Source organism: Colossoma macropomum, unplaced genomic scaffold, assembly GCF_904425465.1.
Source record: "Colossoma macropomum unplaced genomic scaffold, Colossoma_macropomum, whole genome shotgun sequence".
In the NCBI taxonomy this organism is placed as follows: domain Eukaryota; kingdom Metazoa; phylum Chordata; class Actinopteri; order Characiformes; family Serrasalmidae; genus Colossoma; species Colossoma macropomum.
In genome coordinates this window covers 58184384-58201543 of record NW_023494792.1, presented here as the reverse complement: position 1 = coordinate 58201543, position 17160 = coordinate 58184384, and the positions used below count along the sequence as shown (strand labels likewise).

Genomic DNA, 17160 nt, shown 5'->3' with positions numbered 1-17160 from the left:
AATCATACTGTCTACTAAAAATAGTCTCTACTTTACTCAGCGTGCGATTAGATTCATGGCTGACTGAGCGGAGAAGGCCGGTCACTCGCTAAAGGATATCGGCCGAGAAGAGTCCAAACATACTTACACACCTATACACACACTGAATTATAGATGTCAGGAGCTGCTGTTTCTGTCTTGTTTTCCTTTTCACATCCCTGTTTGCCAGGTAAGGTGGAAAAACAGCAGCCTTTCAGTTCAACTCACAGCTGCACTGTTGGACACAAAGCTCAGAATAACGAGTCGGGTATTAATATCAGATCTCTGATAACTACTGTTGTGGTTCAACCGCTTCAGTAGACTGCTGAGTTATTCACAAGTCGCTTCATGCGAGTCCGAGTCGAGTCGCGAGTCAGTTAAGCGTGAGTCCGAGTCGAGTCAAGAGTGAATAAAGCACAAGGCCGAGTCGAGTCGCAAGTCAGTTAAGCACGAGTTCAAGTCGTGTCACGAGTCGCTTGCAAATGAGTCGAGTCATGAGTCAGTTAAGTGTGAGTCTGAATCAAGTGGCGAGTCAGGAAAGTGTGAGTCTGAGCCACAAGTCAGTAAGTTGCAAGTCATGTGTACTGGAGTCGCGGGTCAATTAAGCACAAGTCCCAGTCGAGTCACGAGTCGTTTGCACATGAGTCCGAGTCGAGTCATGAGTCAGTAAAGCACAATGCCAAATTGAGTCGCGAGTCAGTTAAGCACAAGGCCGAGTTGAGTCATGAGTCATGTACACATGAGACTGCACTGAGTAGCGAGTCAATTAGGCATGAATTCAACTCAAGTCGTGAGTCACCTACACATGACTCTGAATCAAGTCACAAGTCAGTAAAGTGCAAACCTGAGTCAGTTAAGCATGAATCCGAGTCTAGTCACGAGCCAATAAAATGTGGATCTGAGTCAAGTTAGTTAAGCATGAGTCTGCATTGATTCACGAGTTAGTAAAGTGCGAATCCAAGTCGAGTCGTGAGTCATTTAAGCACAAGTCCAAGTTGAGTCTGGACTCAGTTAAGGACCAAGCCCAAGTCAAGCTGCGAGCCAGTGAAGTGCAAGTCCAAGTTGAGCTTGAATCAGTTAAGCATGTGTCCGAGTCTCAAGTCAGTTAAACATGAGTCCGAGTTGAGAATCAGTTAAGCACGAGGCTGAGTCATGAGTCAGTTGAGCACAAGGCCGCGTCAAGTTGCGAGTCACGTACACGCGAGTCTGCACTGAGTTGCGAGTCAGTCAAGCACAAAAAGTTAATAAGGCAGAGTTGAGTCGCAGGTCATGTATATGCAAGACCGCACTGATTTGTGAGTCAGTTAAGCACAAATCCAAGTTGAGTCGTGAGTCGGTTACACACAAGTCCAAGTTGAGGTGCGAGTCAGTTAAGCGCAAGGCTGACTCTTGAAGGCCTGCAGATTCTGCTTGTCCGGTATGCAAAAGTTTGAACACTTCTGGTCAAATTACATGTTGATTTTCCTACTGAAAGTAAGTAAAGTAAGTCAACACGGAAGTCCACAGGGAATTCCCTGGAATATGGCATGTTTCTTAAATTTTAATGCACAAATTCTATTTAATTACTGAGTTTAATATCTTGGAAATTTGCTCAGATAATACATGCCATGTTTTATTCCTTTCCCAGTGTGCTAAATTCGAATAAACAAATGAGGAGCTGAATTCAGCTTCGTGACTTTTTGGTGTTTGACAGTTTTAGCTGCAGATTAAACGTATCAGGAAACAAGATGGAGTGATTATATTTTATAATATTTTATAATTATCGATGTTCGTCTTTGCCGTTTCGTTAGCTACTAGCTAGGAGAAATTGTCTGCGTTGCTATGGTGACCAGCAGTCTGCGCTGATCTTCAGGGTTAAAGGGTGAATTAGCAGTTCTACATTAACTCCAGAGTTTAAGACCATTTATGGTTAAACTGTGTTGAACGATCAGCAGAGCTTTATTTTACTGCAAAGGAGGATTATTTTATTTTTACCTACAAATCTGATTCTGCTGTGGAGCCGTAACAGGGCAGTAAAAGAGCTAAACCAGCAGGGCAGGGCAGTAAAAGAGCTAAACGGAGCCACATGTGTCCGAACCCTGAGCCAAGGCTACAGTGCTTTTGGCTGGATATCGCAGGTGATAATAAAGCACTGTAACCAGTGTTGCCTTTCTTTGGATCCACTAATATAACATTATTCTGACATTTCACCAGATGTTCGAATAAACAAAATAAGTGAACACGTCCTCTGTAGAGGATGTGTTCACTTATTTTCACATAGAAAAACAACACAACATGCAGTTTGGCACTTCTGAACACGACTGCATCATCATCATCATCATCATCATTGTCGTGAGAAAGCAGTGTGTGTGTCTACACCTGTAACACAATACGCTCATTTACATGCTCAGTTCAGACAGTTGCATCTGTTCATCTGTTGCTCTACAGTTACAGCCTTTCCCTCTCTAACCTGATATTTCATCCCTGTTTTCCTCACCATCACAAACTAATAACACGCACACACGCACACCTCTGCGCTCTGACTGTGCCCCTTTCATGAATATCAAGAAAGGCCGTTCTGGAAGAGACTGGAATTTCATCAGCACTTCCAAAGCCTTATCGTTTATTATAGCAGCGCTGTCTCTCTCTATCCGTCCGGCAAGGGCTATCTGCAGCCGGATCTGCGTCAGCGCCTCAGCCACGTGTGATTGGCGGCCTGAGGAGCATGTCTATAGGAAAATGCACCTTCACGGCTGTGAAATGGAGTGGGGAGAGATTGGTTTTTGTGCCGGCGTGCAGGTCGGTGATATGCATCAGGCCGCGGATGCCTGGCTGCGGGGGAAACGGCTGCCCGCTGGGAGATTGGACCAAACCAGATCAAAACCAGGAGGGGAACTCGCCCTAAGTGTGGCCTCTTTTACATCTTAATCACATTTGTTGCATCAGCGCGTGGCGGCGCGCCCCAAATCCACGCCTTTCCAGTGCCACATTGGCTTAAGATGTGGCTGTAGATACTGGTCAGCTTTCTGTAGTGGCAGTTTGACTGCTGTGAAAAAAACACTGAATACTTTCACCCTCTGCATTGAAAGTAGATGCAAATGGATGCATGCTAGTCGCAGCAGGCTGGTCTCTAAGTGTCCCTAAAGGGCTGCAGAGTACAGTCATATGCAAAAGCTTGGGTGCCGTGGTGAAATGACATGGTTTGTTGGTTTTCTAAGTACATATCTGCACATTTTACTGCAAAATCACTGTTTATTTGCTGAGTTTAACACACTGGGAAAAAAACAAAATGTGGTCTGTGCAAAAGTAGGTTTTTAAATATGTAAAACTTTTTTTTTTTAATTATTAGAAATGAATGAGAACAAAACATGTAATTTAACTTGGGGTGTTCAAATATTTGCATACAACTGTACATCGTAAGGCCTTTGAGGTGCTGATATTGGAGAAGACTACGTAACAAGTGAATTGTGTGCTATCGGCATTCTGAGCTCCCTTAAATCTTCCAGATGAGTTCCTGTGGGTGTTTAGTTGAATCTAGTCGATCATAAATAATTTTGGTCAAAACAATTAGCCGGTCTTTGACCATTTTATCAGAGGTTCCCCAGTGTTTTTTAATGTATTGCAAGGTGTAGTGCAATTGCAATATGTAGCAATATAGCAATATGCAATATGTAGCAGTCCGGATAGCATGCAGCTCTAGTGAGTGTGAATGGGGTGGTTTTCTAAAATGAACCAGAATGTTAATTCCTTCTCCATACAGTATTTCACTAGTGAAATAGTGAAATGGTTCACGCTATATAGGTCACTGTGGGAACAATCCTTATATGGCTGTATATGTTGTATGTTGTTTTTTTTTTCAGAATTTGAAAGTACCAGGTGCTATATATATATATATATATATATATATATATATACACACACACACACACATATATATATATATATATATATCATATATATCATCAACATCAACAACATATCAATGATGTAGCAGCAGTGAATACATTCAGTAGATCATTGAGATTTTTGATTAACCACAGAAATAAAAATTGTTTATAATCAGCTGAATTCAGTTGTTTTTCACTTTATTTGAAGTCCAGGTTCAGATCTGTAGATGTTTAACCCGAGAGAAACTGAACATTAACAGGTTTAATACAGACCATCAACATCCTCAACGGGCTGTTACAGACACACTGACACCATTCTGTACCTGGAGCATAACTGGATTAAAGTTTGGCTGAGGTCAAGGTTAGGATTATGGCCAGGGTGAGTGTTAGATTAGGTTTTAGGTTGAGGTTAAGGTTAGGATTAGAATTAAGGTTGGGTAAGGTTGAGTAAGGTTGGGTTTTGTGTAATGGAAGTAACATATTAAATCTACTTCATGTAACATATCAACAACATCTACTTAGTGTGAATACTGTATCAACAGTACATCTTCAAGATATTTACTTCAATTTAATCCTAGTTAATGCATTCGGATGCCTCACTGTTGCTACTTTAGTGATATGTTGTTGATGTGTTACTGAAACTGAAAGAGTTTATTAATCATCTACAAAGGACCACTCCAAATAAAGGGGTGCCCAAACGTTTGCACACGACTGTATGTATGTATAAATGTATATAGAGGGATGCTGAGCCTTTATCCTTTCTTATTTTTTCCAATGATGAGATGAAAGGATGTACCTAGTAGAGCTCCTCCCTTGTCATATCTTCACCTCGCCTGAGCTGCTCTGATCTCTGTTATAAAGCCACAACTTTACAGGCAATTCTGTGCAATCTGTGGATCGTGGCAGCCGACCAACACGAGAGAATCAAAAAGAATTGCTGATGATGATGATAAATGGCTGGCTTTTTGTCAGAACGAAACTGTAATGCCATTAATGCAGATGGGTCAACACAGCTGGCTTTCTGGCTCCTGCCCTTCTGGGAGCGGGTCAAGGGCAGCATTTTCCACAGAGGCTCATATTTTCTGAGGATGGTCCAATTGTGGAGGTACACCAGATATGCTCCCACCACAAGACGTGATGGAGGCAGCTGATAGTGAGGACTGAAAGTTAAAAACCTATTAGCTTTATGCAAAGAAACCAGGCTAAGCGGTAGCCACTATTCACCTCTAGCCCTGTTAGCATCTCTTTAAGATATTCAATACTGTTCAAAACAGTGGATATTTGGTGCCACGGAGGGAAAACGTGGCTCCAAATGCCTCCCTCTTTCTCTCTCTGCTCCTACCCGGCTGACAGGTGATTGACAACAGTCACTGGCCAGTGACGGGTCATTAATCAAAAGGCTGATGAAAGCCGGGGGCTCTAAGCCTCGGCCCTCGAGACAGGGATGACACAGGGTTCTGTCCCTCCAGGGTTATTACATCTATATTTCAGCCTCTCTCTATCTTCCTCTCTCTGTCCCTCTCTCTCTCTCTCTCTCTCTCTCTCTCTTTCCGAAGCCTGTAACAGCCTAGAGGCTACCTCTCTCTCCCTCTCTGGCTCTGAACTTAACTGAACCCTGCTTCATTCTGCAGCTTAACTGACACGACACGTGTGAAGGGTGCGAACGTTCGTTACACGTCTGTGTTCTTATCATTTCACATCTTCACCAGTCACATTTCCCTGTCGCTGGTGTGAAAATATGGCCCGTCGCTGCCCGGAGACACTTTAGGGAGAATAACAGCGAGAAAAGAGTATTTCACAAGTCGTGAATACCGCTGCTCGGCGACTGTCACATTACATCTGGTGAAATGTCAGAATAATGTTATATTAGTGGATCCAAAGAAAGGCAAGCTGGTTACAGTGCTTTATTATCACCTGCGATATCCAGCCAAAAGCACTGTAGCCTTGGCTCAGGGGTCGGACACATGTGGCTCCGTTTAGCTCTTTTACTGCCCTGCCCTGCTGGTTTAGCCCTTTTACTGCCCTGTTACGGCTCCACAGCAGAATCAGATTTGTAGGTAAAAATAAAATAATCCTCCTTTGCAGTAAAATAAAGCTCTGCTGATCGTTCAACACAGTTTAACAATAAATGGTCTTAAACTCTGGAGTTAATGTAGAACTGCTGATTCACCCTTTAACCCTGAAGATCAGCGCAGACTGCTGGTCACCATAGCAACGCAGACAATTTCTCCTAGCTAGTGGCTAACGAAAAGGCAAAGACGAACATCGATAATTTGGTGACGAATGCACTGTTATAATCACTCCATCTTGTTTCCTGATACATTTAATCTGCAATGAAAAACTGTCAAACACTAAAAAGTCACGAAATTCAGCTTCTCATTCGAATTCTCCTGTTTCACCTTAAATGGTGCAGTATTTACATTCTGGCTCCTCAGGCACCATTTAAGGTGGAACGGGAAAATTCGAACAAAAAGCTGGCGAATGAGAAGCGACTTCAGCCTCGTAAAAAATCAAACGTTGAGAGACATTTTACAGGAAACTATTCTACTTTTGTGGAAGTTTCCTGCTGGAGATGTGAGAAAAGCGGCAATAGCTGAGCTAAAGCTTAAAGCAGAGCAAAGTAAGTCTGCATTTTCATTTATATTATGTTTTTTAACCTGTATTAGCACATGAGCACATACTGAGACATATTTACAGCCAAGATGGTAAAATGGACATAAAATGTTGAGGTTCCCAAGGTGTTTTTTTGTTGAAAGCACAAAATGGCTCTTCTTAACATTTGGGTTGCGACCCCTGCCTTAGCCTCATTGTAACTCTTGAAAAGAGTGTTCGGACAGTGTTATTGCTATTATGGTTACAATAATATGTGTATCATATATTAGTTTATTTGCTACTACAGAATACGAGTGTCTTGTCGTGCCGCAGACGTGTCTCAGAGGTCTGAATTACCCTGCTGAAAGTATGAACTCCATGCTGTTCTATGTGAAATGTAATTCTAGGTTATCCCAAAGGTGTTCAGTGCGGTTGAGGTCAGGGCTCTGTGCAGGCCACTGGAGTTCCTCCACACCAGACTCATCAAACCATGTCTTTATGGGCTCTCTTTGTGCACAGGGGCTCAGTCATGGAACAGGAAAGGCTGTTTTTTTCTAGCAGGGTGGTGTAGCTAGGCTAACTATATTAGCTGTAAAAGATATTTCTCTGTTTTTAATGTTGCCTCGACAAGCCAACATGTTTCCACATCATTCAGCGAGCGGGAAAATAATGCACCTCGTGCAGAAGCCGACACCTGCCTTTCATCTAGCATTAGCTCATCCACTGATTTAACCCATGGAGACCGACAGATTCCCCATCACTTTCATCACGTTTATGAATGTGCTCGTCTGTCTGCTTCCTTTGTGCTGCTGAATTTGTTGTATAGCCCTGCTGGACAGACGGCTGACAAAGTGATATTATAGCAACTCTCAGACTGAAGAATGTTTCTCTATGGTTGCCTTTCAGAAAGAAATTGACCAAATTGCCTTTTTTGTCCTTTACCACCCAGCTAAATTCTTTCTATAGGATAATCGTTACGCCAGGGGTGTTTTCACCACTATGCTCATGTGTGCGCTCTTCGCTAACGTAGCGTAGCTGCACTAAGCTTACTAACTCTGCCTCTTTACTCCCCAGCTCACGCGTGTTCCAGTAGAGGCCTGTGAGCAGTACTCGTCATGCAATGAGTGTCTGGGCTCCGGGGACCCGCACTGCGGATGGTGTGTGCTGCACAGCATGTAAGTACCACACGCTTCCTCTTCACACTGGCTGCATTCAGCTAGCTTAAGGGCAAATGCTAGCATGGATCATTCAGTAACTGCTCTAGGCAGCAGAGGGGGTAGATGGGCTAAATCTGCACTGAAAACACTGGATTGAAATGTCATGAATAAAATATGTCAACACAGTTATTGCCAAAGGTTAAATAAATAGAAATACAAAATTGCATTGATGTATTTTTTAAATGTGGAAATTACTCTACATGGCCAAAAGTGTGTGGACACCTGACCATCACACCTATATGAGCTCATTGGACATTCCATTCCAAAACCAGGGGCATTAATATGGAGTTGGGCCCCATTTGCGGCTATAACAGGAGTTTCAGAGTGTGTCTGTGGGAATTAGTGCCCGTTCAGTCAAAAGAGCATTTGTGAGGACAGGCAGTGATGTTGGATGCAAGGGCCTGGTTCACAATCAGTGTTCCAGTTTATCCCAAAAGTGTTCAGTGGGGTTGAGGTCAGTGCTCTGTGCAGGCCACTGGAGTTCCTCCATACCAAACCAGTCAAACCATGTCTTTATGGAGCTCACTTTGTTCAGTCATGCTGGAACAGGAAAGGGTTAATGCTGTAGCATTAACATCACCCTTCACTGGAACTAAGGGGCCCAAACCCTGAAAAACACCCCAATAACCCCCCCTCCACCAAACTTTACTGTTGGCGCTATGCATCCCCGTAGGTAGAGTTGTCCTGCCATCCACCAAACCCAGATTCATCCATCAGAATGTCAGATAGTAAAGCGTGATTCATCACTCCAGAGAGTTTCCACTGCTCCAGTGGAGTCCAGTGGCGGTGTACTTTACGCCACTCCAACTGACATTTGGCGTTGCACATAGAGATCTTAGGCTTGTGTGCAGCCGCTTGGCCATAGAAGCCCACTTCATGAAGCTCCCTACGCAACATTATTGTGCTGCCAAAGGTGGCGTCCTATGACAGTGCCACGTTTAAAGTCACTGAGCTCTTCAGTATGACCCTTTATACTGCCAGTATTTGTCTATGGAGATTGCACAGCTGTGTGCTTGAGTTTATACACCTGTTAGCAATGGGTAAAACATCTGGACTCAATACTTTTGGCCATATAGTGTATATACATTTAGATCTCAGTGCATCACCTTATTTGGGTAGATGCTCGCATGAAGTCTGTATGTTTTAATGGGTTCCTTATTTCTTGTGCACTCAAAGTCTCCCTCTAAATAGATAACAGACACATACACACTCTGAGTCAGACCACCCCTTCCACTCTCCCCCCACCATAGAGAGATGAGCTAGAGGTAGGCTGTGGGCCCTCAGGGGCCTGGCACATTTCCCACTTCACCATAAATTGAATTGGATTCTTGTGAGGACCCTGGAGGTGCGTGTATGTGCGAGCGTTCGCGCCCCTCTTCAGGGGGGTCTGCAGCCTCGCAGCTTTCTCAGACCTCCACACTTCCCTCCCGTACAGACAAACACAGCACCGCTGGCACTGAGGACCGTCAAGGCCAGGGAAGGTCACAGAGATGCGGGCGGTATGTCAGAAACAGCGTGCAGGGTCTAAAGCCTCTTAAGTGCAGGAGAAGACCCAGAGAGAGAGAGAGGGGTTAGAAAGAAAGTAACCTGTACGAGTGTAATGATGGAGGGATGATGATCCTGTCGGGGGCTGTGGAGTTCACTCTGCTCTCACAGGACATGCAGAAGCATTAGAGGACAGTGCAGTGGGCATTTGGCTCGCAGCATTAGCCACTTGGTTGGCCAAGTTCAGGGAAAAACTTGAAAACTTGTGCATCTCTCTCTCTCTCTCTCGCCCTCTTTCTCTCTTGTTCAGTGCATTAGCAGAGAAAGGTGAGACTGGGGGCTTAAATAGCATGTCTGTGTTTCAGTCCTCCAGAGACTCTCAGCCCTCTCTGAGCTCTTATAGCTGCTGCCCACACCACAACAGCCCTGTCCTGCCCTCCTCCACTGGGCAGCGATGCAGTTTTGTTGCCTGCTAGCATTGGACGTGATGGGTTTTTGCGTTCTGCAGTTATTTATAGATTTGCCGTGAAGTTTGTCAATGCGTAGTGTCAGCTAGATGTGGCTGATATGGCCAAAAATCCTCTATATCATTTAATATCAATAATTCTAGGTAAATATTATATGCCCTGTAACTCATCCCGCAGTTTTCAAGATATCAGCACCGTTTCAACTCCAGATTGTCTGGTTTGAATGTGAGATTTAGGCTTGTATGCAGCTTTTTGATCTGATACACAGTTTTCGTACAGTCTTCATTAAATTTTAGGGGTAGTCGTGGACTGGAGGTTAGGGATAGGTTAGGTTGCCTGTTCGATCCCCATAGCCGACAGTACATGACTGAGGTACCCTTGAGCTAGGCACCTAACCCCCAGCTGCGGATAGGGCTGCCCACCGCTCTGGGCAAGTGTGCTTACTGCCCCCTACTGTGTGCGCTTACTAGTGCGTATGTGGTGTTTCACTGCACGGATGGGTTAAATGCGAAGGTGAAATTTCCCCATTGTGGGACTAATAAGGGTCACTTAATCTTATTCTATTTTTTTTCCAATAGGAATGAATGGGGTAAAAAAATTGCATTACAATCTACTGTACTTCTGCTTGACCGAAAGACTGTATTCCTCATATACTATCTCAGGGCAGGCCCCTAAGCACAAATTCACTGCTGTTCTGGCCCACACTCATTTGTCACACTCGTTTGTCATTTTTTTCCATCCCTTCTTTCTCCCATAGACTCCCATTCATTTTCACCACCACACAAACTCTATTACTTCATTGCCCTACAGCCACCACACTACATGTACCCACTAAGGGTAGGACATCAAATTCTACTGCACAGCTGTACCAACCCGCACTCCTCTATGTGTCGTTTTTTTCATCCTTCATTCCCTCCCGATAGAGTCCCATTCATTCATTAATTCATTCATTCCTCTCATAGACTCCCATTCATTTTCACCCCCAAACAAGACATATACTTTCCTTTGACTGACAGCCACCAAAATGCATGTACTCACTCAGGGCAGGTCCCCAAGCTCTATTCGACAGCCATACTGACCTGCACTCCTCTATATGTCATTTTTTCATCCCTCGTTCCTCACATAGACTCCCATTCATTTTCACCCCTAACCAAGACATATACTTTCCTTTGACTGACAGCCACCAAAATGCATGTACTCACTCAGGGCAGGTCCCCAAACTCTAATCCACAGCCTCATTCCAGCTCAATTGCTTGGGAATGGAACCAGTAAACTCCTGTTTTGGACCAATGTTAGCTACCGCAAAAGTGTACCTTTCACAAAAAACTCTGCATGGACATCCTGCACCGTCTGCTTTCCTTTAATGGGTTGTGATTTAATACGCACGAGGCGATTATCTTAACAGAAGCCGTTGATCGTTCCCTGCCAAGGGGCTTTTTGGATCCCATCCACGTTGATGTACTGTGGGAGCGGGGCTCTAATGACCTGGCTGTCCTTAAAAGAAAGAGCTAATTGGTGGCTACAGATTGGGCTGTCAGAGAGCAGGCAGATAACAATCACATCTCTCTCCATCCATCCCTCTCTCTTCGTTTCAGCTCTCCGTCGCTCCTCAGCCCCGTCCCGTTGGGCGAGAGAAGCAGTTTCGCCTCTTAGCCGTGGGGAGCCGGGGGGGGTCCTTGACCCAACAGGTCTTTATGGTGGATTACAGCACACTTACACAGGCTGGAGCCGAATCGTGCTCTCTCCTGTCCTCCTCCGCAGGGCCGCCATGCCAGTCTGGCTGCGTGCTTTATTCCTCGTGCCCCTCAACCCCCCCACAAACGTTCTGCACCAAGCCTCGTTTTTGACCCCCTCTGCCACTTTCCAGACTTTTCTGCTCTTCTACTCGCTTTTCATTTCGTCCTCCACTGCTCTTCTTCACACAGTACCACTTCTGCGCTCTCTCTCTCTCCCACCCTTGATCTCTCTCTTTTAACTAAGCTCAACTCAGAGAAGTTTTTTGGCATGAACATATGAAGTTACAGTGCTGGCAAAGCACATAAGTTTGCTTATCATGCATCAGTGTTTTAATTAGTCTATATTCTATAGAGATAAGTGCCGGAGTGCCTACCACATATTGCAGACCTCATATTGACTATATATAGGTATCTATCTATCTATATATATATATATATATATATATATATACACATGTTATCAGGCCTCTTATGTTACATTTTTACATAGAATTGATACACACACACACACACACACACACACACACACACACACACACATATATATATATATATATATATATATACACACGCACACATATATAATTACGATTAATCACATTTTGATACGGCCATGTGAGTGGACAAAACAAGCTTCCCTTCTGTAACAGGTTGCCACATCAACCTGAGCAGAGGTTGTAGATGATGTGATTTCCAGTGAATGATGTCACCAACAACCAGTGAGAGCAGTGGCTGCATGTTCCAACCAATTAGTGTATATATCATACGGTCGTAGGCCCCTGGTCAAATTACATTTCTAAGTTAAAATAAGTGAACAAACTTAAAATTTCTGTAAATCTTAGTGCACAATTTGTATTTATATTTGCTGAGTTTACCATATTCAGCAAATTGGACACATGTTACAGTGGAGGCTCTCGAGGGCAGCTGGGCTTTTCCACTTTGTTGCTTTTGTTAGTTTGCTGCTTGTTGATTTATCCATAGGTCTTCCACAAGCACTCGCTGCTGAGCTGCTCAAGGAGTCATTTTAAAAGCCACTTAAATTAGAGGGATACAGTTGTAGTTACTATCATAGCAACAAACCACAGCTGCCACTGTGTTTCAGCCTGCACTGCTACAGAATGAATGAGTTAACGGTGTTAAATAGCTTTGTGGCAAGTTAAGTTATCTTAGAAACTAGCAGCATATCTCTGTCTCTCTTTCTCGGCCACTGTCTCCCTCCAATCCTCCATTTCTTGTTCTCACTCTCTTTCTTAGTGCATGGCCTGCTGCCCAGAGTAAGTGAACAGTCTCTCTCTCTCTTTTGAAGGAAACTGGCAACCCAACCCCGGCTCTCCATCCCTGCCCGATTGATCGCCCCCGACTTTACCTTCCCCACCTCTCTCTTTCTCTCTTTCTCTGCATATTTAACCAAGGCCCAGTAACCCCAGCCCAGAGAGGACTAACTCTCCTCTCCTCTCCTCTCCTCTCCTCTCCTCTCCTCTACCCCCCACTCCCTCGTTTCCCTGCCATAATCCCACCGTCTCCGTGCTGGAGAGAGGATTAAAACCATAACTCAGCACTGATATTTCCCCTCGTATTGCTGTATTGTTTTTAAAGGGGGGGGAAGGTGGGGATGAATCCCATGGTGTGGCGGATCAATAGGGATGATGGTGGGGAGCGGGAGATGTATGGGGTTGTCACGGCGATTGGGTGGTTTCAGCACCAAGCCGAAAGAGAATTCACACCTTCTCACACATGCCAATAAAGCAGGGGGGAGAGAGCAGGGAGGGATGCAGCAGGCATTTTCAATTATGGCCTATCTGCTCTTGCTTGAAGTGAGTGAGGGGAGGGGGGCAGAAAAAAATCTTCCTTTCACAGTGTTTTCCCCCCCTTTTTTCATATTGGCCTCAACTGTCAGAGGTATTTGGGACAGAAAGCATTAGAAGTGCTACATGCTTTCGAAGACAATGTTTACTTTGAAGAAACATTAACCCTTAGATGTCTAGAGTAATTGCTGTGGTTTTGCAATAAAATAGAAATTTCAGCCACTGAAACATTTGATGTTTTCAGTTTTGGTCCAAAAAAGTAAAATAAAGGCAGAAACAAAAAAAATAATAATTAAATATTCCTTCTTTGATGGACTGGTGACCTGTCCAGGGTGTTTAATGTCTTCTGGCCATTGAACCCTGGAATAGGCTCCAGCAGTTACGCTCTGGCACCTCAGGCACTATTTAAGGTGGAACGGGAAAATTGGAACAAGAAGCTGGTGAATGAGAAGCGACTTCAGCCTCATAAAAAATCAAACATTGAGAGACATTTTACAAGAAACTATTCCACTATTGAGAAAAAGTTTCCTGCTGGAGATGTGAGAAAAGCGGCTATAGCTGAGCTAAAGCTAAAGCAGAAGTAAGTCTGTGTTTTTGTTTATAGTGCATTTTTTAGCCTATTCTAGTACATCAGCACATACCGAGACATATTTACAGCCAAGATGGTAAAATGGACATAAAATATTGTGGCTCCCAAGATGGTTTGATTTTTGTTGAAAGAACAAAATGGCTCTTCTTAACGTTTGGGTTGCGACCCCTGCATTAGTGCATATACTGATACATGTTTGACACACCCTCTTAAATGGCCCTGGCGTAGCCAGTTAGTGAGATCTGGGTCCCAAGATTGTACAGTTTAGCTTTCCTCATTCAACTCAAGGGCTTGGTAATTATCAGTGAAGTGTTTTGGAGGAGGAAGCACAACTGTGCAGCTTTAAGTAACACTGGCACAACAAGGTAGGTGAAACAATTAGCAATAAGAGGGTGAAACAGAAAAGAACATTTATAGAATTGCACTATTAAAAAATGAAAAAGGGCAGAGGATGATTTGAAGTGCGCGATCTGGGTTGATAAGCTGTGCCTTAATTCATCTGAACTGCTATTTTTCTAATAATAGAATGTATTTAACCAGTTAAAGTGCCTGTTGCCACCTAAAGTGCCATTATTAGGTTGAATGACAAAATATTTGATATTTTGCATTTTATAAAGGGGGCTCATTAGTGAGAAAAGGGAAAGAGAAACAATGACTACTAAACTCGTCCCAGGCCTTGATCTGCAGTCTCAATAGCTTTTCATACAAGTTGGCTCGTGTGGGTTCCTGTGAGTTTGTATTGCTGAGAGTGTGTTGAAATTCCGGATTCCTCCACTGTTACTCCACTGGGGTGCTTAGGGGTCTGACACATCAACAAGTCTGATCTGATATCAAAAAATGAACCTAGAAGGTTGTTTGAGTTAGAAATTATCTCGAGATTGCAGTAACAAGTCTATATGCTGACTGCAGTCTGTAGAACATGTGTCAGGCTCCAGTCCTTGTGGGCCAAAACACTGCAGACTTCAGCCTCGTTAAACACACCTGATTCAGCTCATCAGCTAATTAACAAAGCCTTCATGAACGGAATTCAGAGTGGTAGACGAATGTAAACACTAATCTCCACAGCACTTTGGCCTGAAAAGTCCCCAGTTGACATGCCTGCTGTAGGATGTGGAAGGGGAAACTGGAATAATGTGGCATCATTACATTAAATTCAATGTTTAATGCATGTAATTGTTATAAGTTTGATTCGTGCTACAATTCAACCAGTTCATTTTCAGTGCTGTGGAGTGATCAACTTAGCTGTATAAGACAGATTCTCTATGAACACAGGGCAACATGACCTCCCTTTATGTGATTTATAACTTCTGTAACTGGAACATATTGTGCCCTCATTGAAGTAGGCTGAGCAGATAGGCAGAAAGCTAACATGATAACATGGTAATGGTCCAGTCTCATTCAAAGACAGGATTTAAGATCAAAGGTTGCCTTTAGGACTCCATACAAAGTTTAAAAACTGTTACATATGTTCAACCTACAAATGCTGTTTATTCCTCTGGGGGTTTTTATATATATGTGTCTCTATCTTTGTGATGGTACGGCGCAGAAATACAGTTCAATCACTTCCTGAATCTGTAAAGTCGCCCTTTCCATGCCGTCTTATCATGAGATCATAAATGACTCACATCCGGAGTTATGAGCCTGTGAAGAGGGGCTGAGATACACGTCATTATCCTCTCTCAGTGTGGAACTGGTGGATTTGTGTGTCCATCTACATTTTGATTGAAACTGACCAATGGACACTTTAGGGACTGAGCCATCACGCCAGAAACCCTTTATTCTTCATTCAGTCCACATCAGAGATCAGAAATGGAAAGTAGTGATCAAGACAGCGGAACATTTAGATATGAAACATATGAGCATCATGTTATATGAAGAGCCTTTAAAGGCCAATTTAAGAAGATATGAACAAATTTAGAAAACGCCCTCAGACCCCAGAGGGTTAAACTGCTTAGAGGAGTGCTTTTTAGCTGTGGTGCTCACTACAATTGAATCTGTTAGATGAATTTATTGAAAAGAATCGGTTTGGAAGAATGGTTTATTCATGAACTGGACATCATTAGCGCACATGGCTCCTCATGTCCAGTTAGAGGGAGGTAAATTGTGCAGATGCAGAAATCGCCATGGCAGTGTTGAGTCAGAGGGCACGACCCTGCGTGGGTTGGTTGGGCAGCTGCTCGAGTGTGGGAATGTCCTAATGACTGGATTAAAAATGCTGTGTTTTGAACCAGGCTGGTTGGTTTCTATGCAGCGTTTGGTCTCTTAGGAACCCACTTATGTCAGTCACCCACAGACGCTACACGCGTACTCTGACATTTGAATGAGACATTTTTAGAAGCGAGGTGAAAATGGCACAAAATCATCCCTAATCTCTCTCTCTCGCTCTCTCTCGCTCCCTCCTTTCCTTTTAGTATAGTGTAATTATGATCACACAGACTCTATTATCTCGAAAACTATCTCTGCCTCTCTTCGCCCGTTCTCTAAATTTGCCTCAAAAGTCTTTTAGACCATATTTTGATTCACGCAGCTTTTGTACGCCATTGGATCCGGCGCTGGGGTCAGAGGTTACGGATTCTGGTAAACAGAAGCTCATCAGGGTGAGCCTGCGTGTAATAATGTTAGATGGTTATCTCTGGCTGTGTTTGTCTCAAAGCCTCGGCACTGTCCTCTCTGCACTTCACACCACATAGAACAGGCAGAAGGGCAGATAACATCACTGCTCCCATGAGAGAACCACAAAGAGCCAACTTAACGCCGGTCTAACCCCAGCACAAGGCCTCCTCCTCGATATCAATTGCTGCTTTGTTCGCTTCTTCTTTGCCTTTGTGGACGGACCTCGATTCCTCGCTCAGTGTCTTCTCTCTGTGGTTCTCGTGTCTTCTTTCATAGCAGAAAAGGCTCAGTGGGTGTGTCCTGTACTAAACGCCATTGTTGGCTTTATTTGCCTACTTGTTGACCTTTCTCAAGCAGGCAGTAGGGCTGAGATCGACACCTTGTCTCAATGGCAGGGAGGCGTTTAAACCATGGCTTTGAAGACGTGCCATGTCTAGTTCTTAAAAAGAAGCAGGACACACTTCTTAAGAAGTAGATAAACATGAGACAGTTATCTGAGAGAAGGTGCCAGACCGACGATTGGTAAACACTTCACAACTGACATTCTGTGTGTAATAATAACAGAAAAATCTATTCATGTTCAGTTTGGAGATCTTTTTTGAAAACAGCCAAAACTAGCTTTTCCTCCATGTTGGATAGGCACTGTGGATGACATATAGTTCTTTCGTAGGCGCTGTAGATGACATGGTTCTTTCGTAGGCACTGTGGATGACATATAGTTCTTTCGTAGGCGCTGTGGATGACATATAGTTCTTTCGTAGGTACTGTGGAT

General features: G+C 43.8%; 1 protein-coding gene across 1 annotated transcript in view; it reads left to right on the top strand.

The window, feature by feature from the left end:
* plxna4 (plexin A4) overlaps nt 1-17160 on the top strand; it is a 439320-nt gene that overhangs the window by 245706 nt on the left and 176454 nt on the right. Inside the window, exon 5 of the mRNA XM_036577672.1 lies at nt 7551-7651. Coding sequence (XP_036433565.1) covers nt 7551-7651 — 101 coding nt within the window. The remainder of the gene's footprint in view (nt 1-7550; nt 7652-17160) is intronic.